Source organism: Falco rusticolus, chromosome 4 (assembly GCF_015220075.1).
Source record: "Falco rusticolus isolate bFalRus1 chromosome 4, bFalRus1.pri, whole genome shotgun sequence".
In the NCBI taxonomy this organism is placed as follows: domain Eukaryota; kingdom Metazoa; phylum Chordata; class Aves; order Falconiformes; family Falconidae; genus Falco; species Falco rusticolus.
In genome coordinates, this window is record NC_051190.1 from 26752035 (window position 1) to 26771929 (window position 19895).

At 49.2% G+C, this 19895-nt stretch overlaps 1 protein-coding gene across 6 annotated transcripts in view; it reads right to left on the reverse strand.

Annotated features, from left to right (window-relative positions):
• Positions 1-19895, reverse strand: part of LMF1 (lipase maturation factor 1) — a 218295-nt gene that overhangs the window by 65296 nt on the left and 133104 nt on the right. For all 6 annotated transcript variants that reach the window (XR_005103683.1, XR_005103682.1, XM_037383668.1 and 3 more), the window contains one exon: positions 11300-11467. Coding sequence is in view for 4 of the 6 variants with exons in the window: in XM_037383668.1 (XP_037239565.1) it covers positions 11300-11467 (168 nt within the window). In the remaining 2 variants the exon portion in view is untranslated. The remainder of the gene's footprint in view (positions 1-11299; positions 11468-19895) is intronic.

Below are 19895 nucleotides of genomic sequence, written 5' to 3' on the forward strand. Positions count from 1 at the left end.
TCCGCAGGCGAACCTGGCTGGCTAAAGGCAGAGCAGTCAGGTTTCCAGCAGAAGGAGGGGACAGCTCGTTTGGAGCTCTGACCCACCCGGCTCCCCAGCTCTGCTAACCTGAACCCAGAAACCCAAGGTATGAGCATAATTTACACCACTCCGACAGCTGGTGATGCCAGAGGAAAGACTAAAGAGCAGGAAGGGTAGAAAGCCCTCGTTTCAGCCAGGAGAGCTTGCTGTAGCCATTCAATGCAGCAAAACCCTCCCCTAACCCCCAAGAACACTGCACCAAAGGCAGCAGCCCACTCCCAGCCCCTTCCACTCCTCGAACGGGCACGTTCTGTCTTCACACATCTATATCTGACACTATTAAATGATTCTCTTCATAATACATGTATTATAAATTCCCTTTTAAAAAAGTTTATAATCTGCCATCTGTTTCCAGTTAGGCTGTTCTGATTTCTTCTTTTTTCAAATGGAATATAAAACATTATTTAAAGGTCCCGTAATCTAGATGGTGGGAGGAGAGAAACCAAAATCCAAATACCATCACCACTGTCACCCTGCTGAAAAGCAAAGACTTAGTGAGAGCCAAGGGCTGGGAAGATGCAATGTGACAGGTTCAGAGCAGTAATAAGGTACAAAAAATGTGATTAAACTTGAACTTTACCATCACTTCAAGTCATTGCACAGAAACTGCTTAAATCTACAGCTTAAAGACATTCGACATGTATTAGCGGGTGAGTCCTTTGGCTTGGGCAACGTTAATGGATCGTAATGGTTTTAGTTAGCTTTAGTAGCTACACCTAAATGTAAATAAATAGCCATCACTGGAAATATGGTAACAGTGCATGTTCAAGATCATGTCACTGACTTCAGTAACATCTCTGCTTTATAGCTGGTCTGGCTCTTATTAGACACAATGTTTTATACACACACTTACACATACATGCAATCACATGTGCAACACATACTTTATCTCCCATCCTTGTTTGGACCCAAATGCTGCAGCACAGCATCGAGTGAATCACATCTGGAAAGTGCAGATGTTTTGAAGCTCTTGCAGCCTCGCCAACTCATATCGTTTCACTGACAACATCGTTGTAATTGATTTTTCTCTTCAAGCCCAAGCACCTGGAAATTCTGCTAGTGGACTGCAGACACAAAGATTCCGGATTGCAAAGAAATCTTGAAAATCAAATGCAAAATTAAAACAGGGGGGAGGACCCCACCATCCAGCCCTGCCCCTGAGCCCTAGGAGCCTAAGTACTCCACAACCTCTTCCCTTGGCACGGGACGGACCGCGTGTGGTGGATGTCAGCCATGTCATTTAATCCGGCTCTGGAAGGTGTTCCTGCAGTGTGAAGAGGAGAGCGGCGTAAAGCCTACATAGAGCAGCACAGAAAATGAGACCTGAGAGTACCCTGGAAAGCTGTAACACAGAAGAAACGCCAAGAGCAGCCAGAATTGGTCGCATTTTCATTATACTTAAACGAATCTTGCAATTTTGGGATCTAACTCGTGATCTTTTAATGTCAGCGCTAGCAATACACCCAAGGACATGGGGCCACCGGAGCCTACTCGGTGCCTGGGTCTCCTCGGCTTGGCCATGGCGGTTACTGTGGGACAGAGACGACACTGGGGGCACCGACCCAGGCCACCGCTGTGGGGACAGCCTGACACACATGACACCTTCCACCACGAACCTGAAACTCAGCTGGAACTCATCCCTCTGGCGCGGCCGCACGCTCTCTCCCCTCCCTGCCACCGTATCCTTTTGCCGTATGAGCAAATATATGCTGCTGTGAGACAGAACAGCGCTCTTGGATGGCCAAACGCGCTCAGGCTCTTCCTGGCCCCAAAACCAAAAGCCCCAGTCAACAGTGAAAATTAATCCAGACCTTCCTGCTGCGTTTTTATAGCCATAGCAGCACTCTGCATCCTGGGGGCCTCCTATGCAAATCTGATTTCATAGCTGGGCGTAAAAGCTCGCTCTCAGGTTTAATAAGCATCCCACTATCAGTAGCAGAGATGAGACAACAGGCATCCCGGCCCCGGACATCTTACCAAGATGCCTTCACGACACACTGAACCCTCCTCTGTGGCAAAGCAGCATGTTTCAAGTCGGACAACCAAACACAAAGGCACCTAAAATCAAAGGCTGACAGTGTCCCAAATAACCACGTTTTATTTTCAATTTCAAAAAAAACCCCAAACCACCCAACAACCCACAAACCCAAGGCTGTGGGATCCCTCCAAAGTTTCCCTCTGCGTGCCAGCAGGATGACTGATGGTAAATCACACCAGCTCCAGGGCTCCGTCGCAGACTGCTGCCAGGCGGCTCCGCCTGTTGGAGTCACTGACGGTCCCCTTTCCAATTAATCAAGTTCCCATACTGATTAACAGCATGATTCATGTCTCTCGTTAGGCGCATTCTGTAACAAACAAGGCTGTATTTCAAGGCCACTGGCTTAATGGTTAAAATAAATACCTTCCAAATTTCTATTTTCAAGTAGCTGAACCTTTTCCACCTTTACAACTAATTCAGACTTCCTTCAAATTATTTTTCTAAGTAATATAACAATTTGTTTTTCATTAGAGCTTGTCAAAGCCGGACTTTGGTTTATTTTGAGAGAAACCAGCACTCTCCAGAAACTGTTTAGTACAATTTGAATGACGCCCAAAGGGGTTATTGCAGCCACAATCAAAATAGAGTTTACAGCACTGGCTAGGGGTGACCCTTTATTTAATGATTAAAAAAAAAAAAAAAAAAAAAAAAAAAGAAGAGACACCCCACCACCACCCCAGCCCCCTGAATCAGAAGCTAATTAAATGCACTCCTATGGCTAACAGTAAGTGTTTCTAAGTCACTCCGATTACTGCAGAATGCAAGAACTTAACTTGTTGCTAACTAATACCAGACACGATTATATGAGCAGCATTATTTACTGGTTTGGGGTGGTATGTGCTGGTATTCTTGTGTCTGGCACGGCAGCCTTGCCTCGCAACAGATACTATCAAGCTGGATATGAAATCAAATATAGGAGTGATTAAATAGTTTGGGTTCTGCCTGCTTACGTTAGATTTTTATTTTTTGGGGAGGGGGTATAGCCTGGTATTTCATTTAAGGTGGCTTAAATGCAACAGAAAATCTGCCCTGTAACTCCTTTGATTTCACATTCCTTTTGTTTTGCTGTTGAGAAAAGCCGAGCTGGAGCTGGGCCAGGGCCGCGTGCGGGGGGCTGGGGGGCTGCTGCGGGCAGGGGGCTGGGGTCATGAGCACCCCGGCTGCCCCTCGCCTGTGGCACCGGGATGGGTGGGCAGGGCTGACCCAGCCACCCGGAGGCTGATGATTAATCTCCGTAATCCCAGCCCAGTGCTCCAAGGCTCCCAAACAACCTTCTGAAACACTCTCCCTGCATCCTCCATCTCGGACCCCAGTCCAAAGCAGATTTTTAAACAACTAAGCTGCAAAACTATTTTCCATCGGCCCATTCCTCCCCAAGCAGCAAACTCATGTTCTGGTGTTAATTTTTCTGGGATGTTCTCCGTTTGTTGTTTCTTTCTAAACCACAACAAAATCAACAAAATTTGGACTTGTGTGAGGGCTGAATTTCCCCTTTGTTTCCACAGGGGAAAGGCTGTGCTGCTGCCCAGCCGTAGCGGTGAACACCCACTCGCTCGCACCCTCCCAGGGATGCTGCTGCCAGCGGTGCTGCTCCGGGGGGACCACGATCCCCAGCATCCCACCTCGATCCCCAGCATCCCACCTCGCGGGGGATCTGCAAGTGACATCAGAGGCTGGGGTGGGGGTAGTGCCTGGAGGAATCTTATCTGCAGTCTCTTTTGTCGTCTTAACTCCGGGGTGCTCGTGGTCCCGATCCCTACAGTGGACCTGCAGGATGGACGCCCCAATTTTCTGGCCGCTGCCTCCCAGCAGCACTGGGGCGGCTCCGATGGCAACTGGGGCAGCGGCTGTGTTCTCGGGCACAACGTACTCACAAGGTAATGACACTACTCGGCATCAATAACAAAAAAACCTACTTGAGCAGTGCAAACATCCTATAGGTGCGTAATTAAAGCACAAACGAAGGGGCTGATTCTTCAGCCACAAGCCTGGGACTTGTGTAACCCTGACAATCCTCCTGGAGACACATCTGATTTCCACCAGCCTAAGAAAAAGAACAAAACCGAGCTCATATCTGACAAGTGAAAACAAACACTGGATTCAGACACTTTCTGCCGGGAACGGGGGGAGCTGTTTAATTTTTGTTCCTTCTCTCTGGGCTGCTGCTGTGACCTCTGCTACCTCCTAAGTCAGCAACACAATACGTTGCAGCTGTGGCACTGCAACAGCATGATTTAATTTGTGCGTGTGTGGCTGGAAGGGCAGTTCATCCCTCCAACGTCTTGCGGCATGGCAGAGGCAGCAGTGGTGGAAGCGGGGGGCTTGGTCCTCCCCTCCCAAAAGAGAGGGGGGAAAACCCCCGCTTCGCCTCCTGTGCGCAGCTTTGGAGAGGAGACTGGGAAAAGGATCAACTAGAGGAAAATGTCCATCTCCATCAAAATTTATAGGAGGCTGGTGACTGTTCAAGCCAAGGGAAAAAGGGGCAGATAATATCTATTTATTCAACAACTGTTTTCTGCTTAACACCCCCTCCCCCCCCCCCCCCCAAGCAAACAGAAGAGGGAAATGGCTTTGCTGCCCACTCTCCTGCACGTTCCCAGCTCCCAGGAGCTGCGTGTCTCCGGTGCGGTGCCCAGCTGGGCAAGGGTAGAGCTCAGAGTTTGTTTTCCGAGGGAAAAGAGCCAGAGGTTCCTGCCACAGCCCCCCTCCCCGGGGGGGCTCCCTCTCGGCGGGTCCTCCCCCCTGGCCCTCCACCAGCTCGTAAAGCCGCCGCGTTCCCGCGCAGCTCCTTGGCCGGACCCCGAGAGCTGTCTCGGGAGCTTTCTTTGTCAGCGCTCTCAGTTGGAGGGGGTTTTGGCTGCAGAGGTTTTATCTTTGCCTTCCGCAAGGCTGGAATTCAGCTTCGCTCTTGGCATTGTCATCCCTCCGCTTTATATATGGCTCCTGCTGAAAAACAGCCCGGGATAGCCTGAATTGCAGCCCACTGCCAAACCTCCGCGGGAGGAGGACTGGTGGCAGCAAAGAACTGGCAACCCCAAGGCTTCACCACCCCGGCTCCTTCGGGGAACCTCTGCCCTGATGTGTGACGCTGGGGGCTGAGCTCATCCCGGCACCAACAGCCCCCCCCCAGGCAGCTCCCTGGCCACGAGGCTGCGCAGAGGATGCTCCACACAGGACGACGTCCTAGGATTTTTCAGAGGCCATGGAAAGGAGTCAGGCTTCCCAATTTCATTCAGATCCAAAGGGATTTGAAGGCCTAAAACTCTCCCTGCATCCTAAAAACCCCAAACTGTGCCTATATGACTATGACGCAGAACAGCACCATGGAAGCAAAGGAACGACCCTGGCTTTCCAGCAGTGCTAGCCTTATACTTTCCATTTACTAGTTATTTCTTTCTGGATTTTACCTTTGTGATACTGAAGCTCCTTCCCATCTGGCACAGCCACCCCCACCCCCACCCACCCCCACCCCCCGGCTGTAAGAAACCTCCTCCTTGCCCTGCTCTCTAACCCAGCACTACCTGCCAGCTTGTAGGGGCAAGGTGGCTTTTTCCTGGCTTTTTGGCTTTCCTCTCGCTTCCCCTCATCAACTCCTTTGCCAAGCAGTGTAATTTTACTGCCTGGCTTAAGGAGCCAAGAAATACGTTTGCTGGTGTAAGCTGTGCATTAGACGTCGTCAAAAACATGCAGCTTCAGGGTTTTAGGAGCCAGCTCGAGAGAACAGCGCAACACCCGCAGAGCAGCACGGCCGCGGGTTTGCACTCTCTCTGGTTTCACTGGCGTATGCTGGTACTCAGCTCGCTCTGCCCGTGGGTGGCTCAGCGCAGGGATGGAGCTTCAGGCAAGGAAAGGCGTGTGCACAGGGGATGGAAGCATCGGCAGGGAGGTGATGCAGTGCTCTCGTAGGTGGTGTGGTGGGAAGGGGTCCTACGGCACCAACCTGTGGGCAGGGGAAAGGACTGGCCTTCCCCATGCAGCACTTTCATCCTCCTTCCCCCTTAAACCACAAGCTCATTAGTGCATGGGCTCTGGTTTCTACAGAACCAAGAACAACAGGGTCGAGACCTCTCCTGTGGTCTCCAAGACCCTCCGAGAACTCTTCTTCGCCCTCCAGATACCAACAGCCACATTTTGCACCTCATTTCTCCTGAATGTGGGGGTGCTTCAGATCTCCATGTATATTTTTGAGGTTCAGACACCAACACTACTACAAAATCCGCCAAGTGGTACCGTCAGACTCAAAATGAAAGAAATACTCATCAAAGCGATTTGCAAAACATTGGCCATCGTGACCACCCACAGCTGGGTTTCCATCCTGCTAAGTCAACATCACGTTCGATCGCCACCATCAAGAGACATTCAGTGAAAACAATCTCATCCTTATGAACCAACAAGGTGTCCAAAACCCCAACCCCAGCATGGGAAGTTTAAGCCTCATGATGGGATGCACGTGTCCTGCTCCAGGCACGAGCATCTTGGCAAACATGGCCGTGTCTCTACACAGCTGCTACACAATGCGCCTGTACTCCTCAGGAAGAACGACAATAAGCAGCAGCAAAAAGCTTTCAATATTTAGCAAACTCTCAAAAACTCTCAGGACTCTCGGTTACATATGAGCAAAGGGGAAACTCCACCTCAGGCTTTATTTGGAGGGTTCTGAGGCTCAGACTGGCCATTTCTCAACCAGCGTGTTTTTCACAGAATCACAGAAATATAGAAGGGTTTGGGTTGGAAGAGACCTTAAAGACCACCTAGTTCCAGCCCCCCGCCATGGGCAGGGACCCCTCCCACCAGCCCAGGGTGCCCCCAGCCCCGTCCAGCCTGGCCCTGAGCCCTGCCGGGGATGGGGCACCCACAGCTGCTCTGGGCAGCCTGGGCCAGCGCCTCGCCGCCCTCACAGGGAAGGATTTCTTCCTGATAGCTGATCTAAATCTGCCCTCTTTCAGCTTAAAGCCATCACCCCTTGTCCTGCCACTGCATGTCCTTGTAAAAGGCCCCTCCCCAGCTTTCTTCTTGTTACAGGGCTGGAGCACAGAGCTGAGCAGGGAAGGAGCTGAGTTACAAGTCTCTCCTCCAGCTTTATTCCTGGCAGAGACAATTTGGGGTAGTGTTGCTCAGCACATCAAATCACCTTATTGTAAGCACCTGCTTACAATAAACCCCTAACGATGTTGAAAAGTTAAAACGTCCACTTAGTTTAATTTCTGTTTTAGATTTGGATTTCTATGTACTGTAAATGCTAGAAAGAATCTTTTTCTGAAACAATGCTGCATATTTGCATTTGGAGATGCTCCATAATTGGCTGCCCTTCATCTAAGATTTCTTTCTAAATGCAAAAGGATGCTCTCAGCACAGGCAGTCTGAAGGGGAGGCTTTGCCACCATCACCTGCTAATGCCTTCATGCCAGCTGGGAACTTCTGGGCAGGCTCCCTTGCAGGTGGGGTGGGTCAATGCACTACTTTGGGTCTCTGAAACCCAAGGGCTTTGAGCCTCAGCAGACACTAAAGGAAGAAAAACGCCTCGTGGGGTGACGTCAGCCTGTGCAGGTGGGAGTTTGGGGGTCTTTGCTTTTGGGACACGTGATGGGAAAAAGCAAGATGGGCACAGTCAAGGGGTCTAGTCCTGCTGAGCATGATCCTGCCTGTTTGCTGCACCACCTGTATGGCTGAGAGTGTCTCCTCAACCTTGGAGGTGCCACGTCCCAGAGCTCCCCCCGCCCCAGCCACCTCTTCAGTGCAAACAGCTTCCTTGGGGTTGGGGTTCCGTGCAGCAATAAATGGCAAGGTCAGCACAGCCCACTCAAACCTCTCTCTCGGGAGCAGGGAGCCCCCGGTGCGGAGGGCACATGCCTGCTCTTAGTGTCCCTGGCGTCATGAGATGGGCAGCCTGGTGGGACCCCGTGCCGCACTGTGGGGACAGTCCCCAGCCCTAAGCCCTTGGCTGGGTTCGCAAGCAGCTGTGCTGGCAGCTGGGGAGCTCTTCCGCAGCCTGTCCAGGGGACAAACGGTTGACGGGGCCTGGCTGTAAAATCTTGGATGACATTTTCTCTCCACTCACCTTTGATCCTGGTAAACGTGCTCTGGGTGCTGCAATCAGATTGACAATCTCCCTGTGTGCAGATGTCCTGCAAAAACTACACCCACAGCTGTAAATCACAAAGCCCTCCCCGATCCGGTGGTTAGCGACAATGAATAATGATTTTTCTAATGGGAACTGGCCAGCATTCAACCCACTCCTTGATTATTTTTTTCCTAAGCCAGTACTGTTTATATTGAGAGACTTGCAATAAGTAAGACTCTTGGATTTATATGAGATCAAAAAGCAGCCAAAGGGGGAGATTTCTGGAAGCTCAAGCTACAGGGACTCCTCTCAAGAGCAGGCAGACCCCAAACTGAGATCACAGCAACGCCAATGCACCCCAAGCACCAAACCCATGGGGTGTCCCAGCTCCTCGGGTCTCGCGAGGACAGTGGGTGGGCAAGCACAAGAAGGGGACGGTGCAGACGTGCCTACGCAGTGCGTGTGTCAGTCGTCATCACCCAAACCTCCCACACTGTAGGTGGCCCAGGACAGTCCAGCAAACCCAGACCAACCCAGTCTGCCTCTGGCCTGGCCGGCACAGCCCCACGGGAACGCAGTGGGGGACACGTCCAGCCCCCCGGCATGCCTTCTGCTCTGCTGAGCCCGTGGCTGCCGAGCCCCTCCTCTCTGACGTTTCCAAACTCACTAAGCCTTTTTCCTTACAAACGTGAACCAGGCAAGAAGAGTAAGTTCACACTTGAAAAAAAGAAGAAAAAAAAAAAAAAAAAAAAGACTTTTTTCTTTAAAGCACAACTTTTTTTTGGGTTCCTGACAAAGCAATATTCTCCAGGCCAGTTGGAATCTGGAAAAATACACTTACTCAACCTAGCCACCATGACTCCAATAACAATTATAAAATGTCCAATAAAACTTCTATGTAATGTCAATTCAAATCTTGAAAAGCAGAATTAAGTGGTATATCAACATTAAACTTTATTGCTTCCTTTGCAGAGCAGAAGTATTGTCAATAAAAGTCATTCTGAATGAAGAAAAGGGCAGTAAATATTAAATAAACAGGTTTTTGTTGAAATGCTATAAATGCACCAGAGCTGCATTTTACACTGGGACCCTTTTTTCCTTTGCAGACTCCCCCATGATAGAAATAAGTCAGTAATTGTAAACTATCAATAAAGCGCCAATTAAAGGGTGGTTAGATGCATGCATTTACAATATGTCATTATAAGCCTTTATTGTATGTAGTTGGCTTTTTCAGATCCCACTGGCTCCGTCTGAAGTCCCCCAGCACACCACCAGTCCTGCCGCTCGTTATGGGCCCTTGGAGGAGCCGTGAGGGTGCTAGAGGAGAGCGCAGCTGAGAGCCCCGGCTGGGGGCTTGGGGTGCATCCCCCGTGAGCCCCGCGCCACGGCGAGGATGGAGAAATCCAGAGCCGAGAAGGGGATGAGAGAGGAGCATCTGGTCAAGCTTTCTGGTCATGCTCATTTCTACTGGCAGCAATGTGAAGATAAAGCATCACCGTCTTGGTCCATTACGCTATTATTTTATTATGACAGCCCTGCCCTGAGACACGGCAGCTGTGCCAAAGCCCCGACTGTGGCAGCGTGGTTGTTTTCTGACAGGTGTCTTCTGCTCCTTTCTGGCTCTACTCACCTCAGAAAGAGCCATCGCCATCCTTCCTACACTTCCTTACATCCAACAGTATTTCTACTCACAGTTCCTGCTTGCTAATCATACCCACACCGTGTCTCAGCAGCTGCCTGCTTCTGCAACGCACAGCCAACAGAGATGGGATGTTTTGCTTCAACCATGAGACGAAATGCTTCTTTGGGGGTTGGGCTGAATATAATCCTCCCAGTGACACTGAAAACCTCAGGCACGATGCCCATCGCAAACACAACCGGCACCTCATGGAGCAACGCCCCAAGACCTCAGACCCCTGCTGCCCCGCTGCCGGGACCTCCAGCTCCCTGAGAAGATCCATCCCCACAAAACCAAACCTAATGCCAAAATGTGTGCCGAGCGAGCAGAGGTACCAGCCCTACACTTGGTGGTACCCAGACCCAACGGGATGTCTTTTGGAAGAAGGTGGAGTGGGCATCTCTGTGAAGGCACAAATCCCATGACTCTTACGTCAGACCTTTAAAATCCAATCAGCATTTTTGTGGTTTACCAGTCGGGTTTATAAGCTGTTCCCTAGTTTAATCTTCACATGTATTTACAGGAAGCAGTAACAGCTACCGAGTATGAAGTTCACGATGCTGAAATGATACTGAACAAACCCTGCCGTCAGCAAGGGCCGACAGCAGCGCTTCTGTGAGTCAGAGTGGCTGAGGTTCAATGAGCTCTTTGAATTATGATGAGGCAGAGACAAGATGAATCAGATGTGGTCTAGCAAAGTGCATATGCAGGAGCTTCTGTCCTCTGACTTTTGCACAGATTTATTTACTTCATGTACAAAACCAACCCCAAACCGAAATTGACTGGAACTTGAACGCAATTCATTTTGGAAGAAATTATTTTCACTATGAATTCAGGCTCAGGTTATAAAAAAAAAAGCTCAAATGCTTTCAGAGATAAAGAACAGCCTTTGAATGTTAAATATAAAAAAACTTCCCTTCAAAGGGTGAAAGACGACTATAAAAATTAACTTTTGGAGAAGTTGCAAGTGTTCACCCCAGCCACCCGCAGCCACAGGATCAGACCCTTTGCACTGGGACATTTCTCTGCCATCCATATGAATGGAAACCAAACCAGCAGCACAAGGAAAAACATGGGAAGAGCACCCACGGCAGTGTGAACCACCCGAGAGCCAACAGTTAATAGCTGTGAATCATCTTGATTCACTTGAGCCTGAACTCCCGACCTGCTGATTGAGGCGGTTCCTCTGGATGCTGCCCCTGCTCGGGGACGATGGGCTCCAGCGACCCACGCTGCTGCCGGCACACGTGCCCACGTCCCGGCTGCAGGTTACACAGCTGGTGTGAGGAATGAGCATCTGCACCTTGGCCACCCACAGCCCACCCCACAGCCCCCCGCGGGGGCAGCTCTCAGGAGGAGAGGTCTGAGACCCTTCAAACACCCTCTGCGCTGCCCTGGGCAAAGATGTGACCCTTCAGAAGCAAACCTAGGAGCGGCTCACCTGGAAAAGGATCTGCAAGAGGCCGTGGACGATGCACATCCGCCGTCCCAAGAAGAGGAAGAATGGCACCACCAGCTCGATGAAGTGATTGACCAGGGTCTCGAACCGATGAAACCACCACGGCGAGTGATGCATGAAGTAGGCGATGGGGTTGGGCACCGGCTGCGTCTGAAAGGTGGGGGAAAAAACCCAATTAATCCTCCTCCAAGGCTCATTACTGAGGGCAGCTACAGGGCTCTTGGCCTTTTTCCTTATTTATTTCCCCAAGTCTGCTCACAGGACAACCGTCCTTTGCCTCTGGGCACTCATTCCTTTCTAGAGAAAATTAATTCATTCAATTTTTTTTTTCCTGCAAACCCAAGGAATTTTTAACTAATGCACCTTGTAAAAAGCAAGAGTTTTAATTTTCTTTTTAAATCATAACCAAACGCCACTTATCTTACATTAATATTATTTAATACTGAAATGTTACACATAGCTCAACACCGACTGATGTTACATTGCTCTGCACGAGTACTGAAGCTCATCAGAGCCGCTAAGCAGATACAGAAACTGAGAAAAGGATTTTCTCAGGGTCACGCAGTAGGTCAAACAGAGCCAGGAATGGAAACCAGATTTCAAAACCTAGAAGATATTCTTTCAAAATGTTTAAATTTGAAATAAATGTGGTGGTAGAGTTGCTTTCCAAAGTTGCAATTTGGAAGAGGGAAATGTAATTCCTCTAAACATGTTATATTGGTTAAGGTATTTACATATTGGCTTTGTGACAATATTATTCTTCTATCAGCCTGAGATTTTTTGACACTGGGAGACCTTCCACCCAGTACAATAAAGCTGCAAATTTTACAAAGGAAACAAACCCAAATCCTGATATGTTAATAACTGCCATCCTAAGAAATGCTGCAATTTGGATGAACAGAAAGAAGTTAACAATTTATCTCAGCATATGTGACAAGCTCAAATTCATTAGTATTGTTTTAAAACTGCGTTGAAAAAAAGAAGAGGATGAAGACGCAAATTTTAATTGAAGGAGACACAACACATCTTTAAATTATTTGTAGTTAAATCAAAAATACAAACAAAACAGGGAAAATACTGTACTATGCATGGCAACCGAGCGTGCTTCCACTGCCAAATCCCACAACTATTGTAATTCCTTATTAGCAAAGCTGGGATTAATAAAATTGTTGCTCTATATGGGTTTGAGGCTGCTGTAACCCCTTAGGACAGGAGACCGCATCCTTCCTTCCTCGGACACCGGCGCCGGATGGAGCGGTGTCGGGGTCACGGAGCTCTGCCAAGTCCACTCCGGCACAGGGGTGGGAGGTCAGGGCTCCCCCCTCCTGGGGCAGCAGCAGCAGCCCCCCGTGCCACCGAGGGTCCTTCCCCTCCACACGGGACCTGGTTTGAGTTAATCTGCTTGTTGGACTGCTCCTGAGCATTCCCAGAACGTCAGGGAGGCTAACAAAGAGATTTTTTTTACCTTGATCCCAAATTGCTGAGAAATGCTTTTATCCTTCCAAAAAAGCAGGTTGTTTTCTTGGCTTCTTCTATTTCTTTTTTTTTTTAAAAAAGTGCTTTAACCAAAACTGACCTAGATGAGGTATCAGTCCTACAGGTTGTAATGTTTAGCCTGAGATGAGCTGGTTTCCAGCACGTAACTGCCTGTTCCTAACACCCCAGAGCTGCGGGAAGGTGGCATTCCTGCTTGTCCCCTACTGCCACTGCTGCGCGGTGCCAGGGCACCCCTGGATCCGCTCCCTCCCACACAGGCAGCACTTATGGCCGGGGAACACAGGGAACAGGGGTATCATACATGCAATTACATACCTACTGACCGACGTAATTAAGCCCCGTAACGCAATGGCACTGAGCAGTGATACATTTGACTGCTGTTTTGCAGGGCTGGGCTGACACTGCTTAATTTTAAAGTGATGTCCACCCTTCGCTGTCAAACGTGACACTTGGTTCCCCCATCCCCTTCCTCTCCATCACAGGCTCATGCTGATGCCCTCGTCTACCAAAGCCAACCACAGCCAGCAACTCCTGCTTGTTGCTTTGGGCTGGGACTCAGAAGGATAAAATTCCGGCCTTTAGCCCCACTGTGCGGGACAAAAAGCAGAAGAAAGTTCTTGGTTTGGGCTCCTGCACCACATACGGGCTCGCGTGGGAACAGCCCAGGCTGGCCGTCCACGGCTGCTGCCGTCCTGCTTCTTGGCAGCAGCTCAATTCTTACTCTGAAGTAGAAAAAGGGGAGAAAGAAGCAAAGCCCAGAAATCTGGCATGGGTTAATAATTCACTCCTGAGTGCTAGAGCATTGCCATCCTTCACCTTATCAGCGCTGACGCTATCACGGTGCCGGTGCTGGTGGGGGCAATGCTGCGACAGGCAAGATAACTCGGATGACAAGCAACACCGAGAGCCTACAACAGCAGCAGATGCAGCACAAACACCACCCGGTTCCTCGGCACTTGTTTTGACAGAGGGAAATGCACACATTTGGTAAGAGCAGTGCTGGCGATGGAGCCGCTGGGGTCACTGTCAGCAAGGCTCCCCTCCTCCCCATGGCTGCAACCACTTCTCCGGCGTGTAAACCTCGAGTAGACAGAACAAAAAGCAGTGATTGAGAAGTGATTCGCCTGTATCAGAAATTCGTTAGCAGGCTGCTGGGGGAGGAGAGCTTTGTGTGTGTGTGTGTTCCTCCCAATGCCTTCCAGATGCTGCTAGCATGGGTGTAGCACAGCACAGGTTTCCTGGGGAGAAAGCTGTGTTCGCTCGGGAAGGGGCGTTGAGGCAGGAGCAAAGACCCAGAGCAACATGTGAATCACTGCGGTGCTGAACACTGGCACCTGCGATGCTGGAAAGCTTTCTGGTTTCTTTTTGTGGCCGAGTTGACCGCTGCCTGGGGTGCTGGGGGCACCCCACACCCTGGCTGGTGGGTCCCGCTGCACAGCACCCAGCTGGGGCTGGGGGAGAGCCCCCGGGCACATCGCTGGGGTTAGGGACTGTGCCCAACACAGGCATGACTAGTGCTCTCCCTGTGTAACCATGTCCTACGGAAACACCGCAGCGGTGTCAGAGCCCAGAAGGAGGGAAAAGCATTCCAGGATCACTTCACCCGGCTCGTTTTGCTGGGGATTTTGAGCTTTACACTTTGCTTTGTGGCTGCTTTGCAAGGAGAAGCATCCGAGGAAGCAGCCAGGAGTTCCCCTGCATTGAGAACTGTGAACTCCTGACACACAGACACAGAAAAATGCAACTTCAAGTCAGATGTAACTAAATAAACAAGCCCAAGGCAGCCGTATGGTGCGAAGAACAGAGCTGAGCCCTTGCCTCCAACCAGCCCCGTTTTCTGGATACCTCTGCGAAACATAAAATGTTTTTAAATAATAAAAAAAACCCGATTAGCAAAAACTGGCTTTATGTGTCAGCACAAGGTGCAATATAATAAACCTTCTGCCTCCCTCACACCTCCAGCAGCCAGAGAAAAACTGTGCTGCAAATGCGTTTTGAAATCAGATTGGGGAAAATTAATTCCATAATTCATGGGGCAGATTTGTAATGTGTGACTGCGGGGCGACACTCGGCGGGGGCTGCTGAATGAATTCTGGGTCGCCAGCTAAGGCATGTTCTCTGGCTTGTATCTACCAGGTTTTATGAGGGCTGGTAACAGATTCTAAAAATATGCACAATAAACTGTTTTTTCTCCCTAAGGGGTCTATGGTTTAATTATGTTCTTAGTGAGAACCATTAAAGTGCTAAGTACCTGAAGACTCCTAATTTACTAAACTATACGCTACTAAAACCCAACAGAAGGCTATTATACACCAGAGTAAAGGCTCTTCTCTGGGACTGTAAGCACACATGGTCTCTCCTCTCAGCCTCCTTATTGGTATGGCATTACACAAACTCCGACCGAGTATTTAATCCCAGTGTTAGATACCCCAGCTCAGCCGAGGGAAATCTCCAGGCTCTCCTACACGTGTGCACGAAAACAAGTCCCACATTGTCCTCGAACAACCCGCTGCTCACACCAGCCTGGGGATGTTATTCTTGCAGCAGGAGCGGCGCAGCTCCCACGCCAGCAGCCGTGCGGCATGGGAGCGGGAAGCTGGAGGGCAGGGAAGACCCTGTCCTCAAAGATCACAAACGAGGAGCCCAGAGATACATCAGGTAAGTTTTATCCTTTGCAATGGTGGGGTTTTACCTTCCTTAACACAATAAACTGGCACAGCTTCAGGAGCCCCTGCTGGACCTGCTGCCCACCTGAGCACCGCCACAGCTCACGCTCACAAGGCGTCTTTCAAAAAACAGCAGCGAGTTATGAATGAATCGGTTTCAAATAGGTGAACAAAAAATCCATTATTCTATCCGTTTGTATAAGGTGAACTGAGATTATGTATTGATTCAGAAAACCAAAAGTATACTGGGCATCGATATTAAAACAACACAAAGGACAGCCTTTCAAAACATCACCCCGGGTGCCTATCGCAGAAATCTGGCTTGGTGAAAAACCAAGCAAACCACTAATATTCCTGTACGCTCCAGATACTACCATTCCTTTTCCCATTGAAAGGCACCTACTTAACCAAAATACTGAAATTTGAGCATGTTGAATGGTGGAAAAATCTGGAAAAACAGATGGAAATGGAACAACGGCAAATATGAATAAATGATGGGAAGAAGCAACTATTGAGTCAATAGAAATAGGATTAATTTGGCGCAACAAACACTTCCCTAACAGCTTGCAGGCACTGGAGGCTCTGACAATCAAAAGAGAGGGAAGACTGGCACGAACGGGAAGGTGCAAAGAGCAGTGCCCTGGAAAAGCAGGCTGAAAGGTATCACGGAACGTTTCCCTGAACGTTTGTGGAAGGTACAGATGAACTGCAAAGCACAGTTCTCCAGCTTCCCGAGGCACTGAGGCATGAACTCATTTTCTCAGCTTCAAAGAAAAGCTCTCAGTTCTCTTGTACTTTGGACCGAAAAATAAAAAGGATTCTCCGTGGCGGAGCATAATGTGATCAACATGATCCAACAGGCTGTTTCTCTGCCAGTCTCTTCTGCTTCAGATCTTGACCCTTCCTCCTTACGCATCTGCAGATCAAAGCTCCACTTCCCCAAGCCCGAGCAGCAAGGGCTTCCCAGCCCCGTGCAGAAGAGCAAGAGGCAGCAAGCAGAACGGACATAAACGGGGTCACTCGCAGCTGCTGGGAAGTGTGGGAAGATGCGTGTCTTGACTGAAGTCAGATCGTCTCGTGCTGTACAGTAACCACCGTCTCCTGCAAAACACCCTGCTTCCTAACGGGGGGAGAGGATGGAGGGCGGCTGCTTCCTCGCCGCAAGGCTTTGTGGTAGGCGCTCTGCATCTGCAGCACCCTTGATTGATGAGCAACATGGTGATTTTGCACAAAGATACACATGTAGGCAAGGGTCCTGAAAGGAAATTGAGCAGTGAACTGCTCAGCCTCCTGTGTAAATCCCAGCGGTACCCTGCACCGTGCACATTTTGTACATACATTCATGTGCACAAGGCTCCACGTGCACGCTACTAACACACTTGCGTACACAGCAGCTAGCCGGTTAAAAATAGGCCCTTTGAAATGTTCCAGTTATTCACAGGATTCCAATCAAAAGAAAATAATAAGCAAAAAACTAAAAAGTTGCATCTGTCTTAAAACGCGGAGAGATCTAATGTCCGGGTGGGTCACAAGGGGCCGGCTCTTCAGTCACACAATATCAAAAAAACCTAAGTCTTGATAGATCTATTAAAAAGAAAAGTTACCGATATGTTCTTGCTGGGCAGAGCTTCCCCTGTCCAGTCAATAGCAATATTCAGTTCATAGAAAAACATACTGGAATCTGCCTGCTTTAAGACAGCAACCCAAGCCAAGGAGATGTGTGTTTGACTTGGTGCCAACACGACCATAAAATGTTGGCAATTTAGTAGAGACGTAGTGCCGCGCCACTCTCCCAAAGGACCTAAATAAACTTCAGATGTAGAACATATATTTTTACTTTTTATATATATAAATCTGCTGTTTCATTTTTAACTCCTTTCCCCAGCTATCCCTCCGTCTAAGGTTTTTCAAAGCTGAAACAGGTCCCTACTTTTCCCGGCTGAGCGAAGCCTCAGCAATGAAAAGTTAAAAGCATGAAAAATCAGAGAAATGATTCACGTCTGGGTGTTGGGTTTCTTGGGGAATGATGGCTGCACATGCGGGTACATATGCTGGAGGGGAAAGGGTCTTGGGAGAAAATTCTGCTGTGCAATTTCATGCCTCGGCATTATAAAATATCCTGAGGATTTTTTTTTATTTCCCCCCCCCCCCCCCCCCCTTCACAAAGTTGCACTTGCAAAATCACCAGTGTAGGTGAAACCTTCGTGCTGCATCTGTGACATCAAGCTACAAAGCCAAACTTTGCTTGTGATGAGTCAGCCCTGACTTAACACCAGCATGAGCGAGGATGTGCTTCACCAGGGGCACACTGAAATGTGGGACTTTTGAATTCTAACAAGCTGGGTGGGGGCAGCAGGATCCATAGCTGCACTGTTTGCTTTTCCAGACGGCACCCTACCTCCCGGTCAGAGCTATCCCTCTCCAGTAACACAGACCACATTTCCAGGCGCGTGGCGTACCTGTTTATTGACACTGCTCCTCCATAGCATGCCTCCGAGCTGCTCACTGTATATAGCAATAATTGTGCATGTACTACAGATTCACCTATTCATTCTGCACATTCTTGGAGGGGTCCAGAGCTAAAATTACACAAGGAACTGCTGAACTGTTCAGGCTATTTATTTGTTCAAAATCCCTTTAAAATAATTAGCAGGGCCTTGAACAGACATCTTGGCTCTTGGGGGGGGGGGGGGGGGGGGGCGGGGTGCAGAAGAAGCTGGTGCAACCAACTGCGGGTCATTCCTGTCTTTGGGGAGAAGGCTGGTTCATTAACAGCACCAGAGATGGGTCACATTAGGTTTCGGGAGTGGGTCAGGCTGGAAGGTATAAAAGAAGCAGAAGTGAAGGGCAATACACGCTTACCAAGAAGGTCCCATCCCAAAGGCAGTGGGGGAGCTGCAGCCATCCTTCTCCAGGTTTAATACCAGTGGCCATCAGATACCGCTTTCCTGGTGCGTCTCATATTCCCAGATTTTCCAACACAGGAACATGCTCCCTCGTCCGGCACTCTCCGATGGAGCTCACCTTCCCCGGCAGATCACGAGGCAGGTCGCTCACCAATATTTTAAATTGCCATTTAAGAGCATATTGCAAATATGATCCTTTAATTGGTCACTATTATGGCTCTCTATTAGAGAAGACAAGTTTTTCCACACAAGGTAAGCCCTTGCGAAAGCACTGAAAATGTTTAAAAACAACCCAGTCCTGATATATTTATTATATATTTCTCTCTATATAAATAATTTCATGAAAAGGAAAGTACTGAGTGGAAACTCCATTTAAAATGTGATCCCAGATGGTGGCAAAGCTCTAAAATTGCAAAGCAACATGTAAAGAAAGATTAACGACCTCAAACAGGCACAAATTTATGAGGTGAAAGCCCCTGTAATCCTAGAGAAAAATGATACCAAACGTTAGACTAGACAGCTAGAAAATACCTCTGCTTAGTTCATGTGGCCTCTGCCATTTTACATTTTCTTTTAATACGCGTTACTTTTGGGTTCATTTAGTCTTTTCTCCTGCAGGCCAGAGGTATCGCTTTGGTACATGAGCACGATGATGGATTTGCCAGCTCCCACCAGGTACCCCCTTATGAGCAACCGGTAAATCAGATAACAGGCAACAGCTAGGCTGCCACATCCTGGGAATAAGCAGCCAAAAGGAGAGAAAACGGAGACAGGGCAGCATGTCAAGCGTTTATCATGGCTGTGAGACTCAAAGTTACACCATCAAGTGGGCTGAGATGACGGTGCTTAACATTTCCAACACTAAAGCGCATGCAGTTCCTTATCCTGCCCCAGTACAACACGTTTGGAAGGGAAGGATGCCAACATTTCACCCCAAAGAGCACGGGTCGCCCCAGAGAGCAGGCATCTCCCATCCTCTCAACTTCAGCTGGGACCAGATGGCACCTCTGGGTCCCACAGCCTGTCTCCCTGAGACCTCTGCAAAGATCCCCTTGACAATCCTGTCCTGTTCAGCCCCCTGACGATTCCCCTCTGCGACCTCTGCAAGGTCTTCTCTGGACCATCATTCTATGTATTTTTCTGTGAGAATTTTCAACGAACTGGGATTTTCTGACCTTTCCAGCAGCACTCCTGGCACACTCTAGTCAATAACAGAGCCGTGGAACGATACAAAAATTAGTGTTTTCAAACCAATGCAAACAAAAGGATGTTCAGTCAACACCACACTAGCACGGCAGCACAGAGCCAGCTCTTTGCTGAGCTTGCTGTTTCAAACCGGGGTTATTCCCTTGTTTTCTGTAGCCCCTTGATGTGGCAGATGAGCAGGGAGCCCTGGATGCCGCGCCGGGATGCTGTCTGCTATGGGAAATGGGTGACAATAACCTGTGAGTACAACAGGGACAAGGACACATGAAGGAAAAGCTGCCCCAGGACTCCTGCCCATTGCTT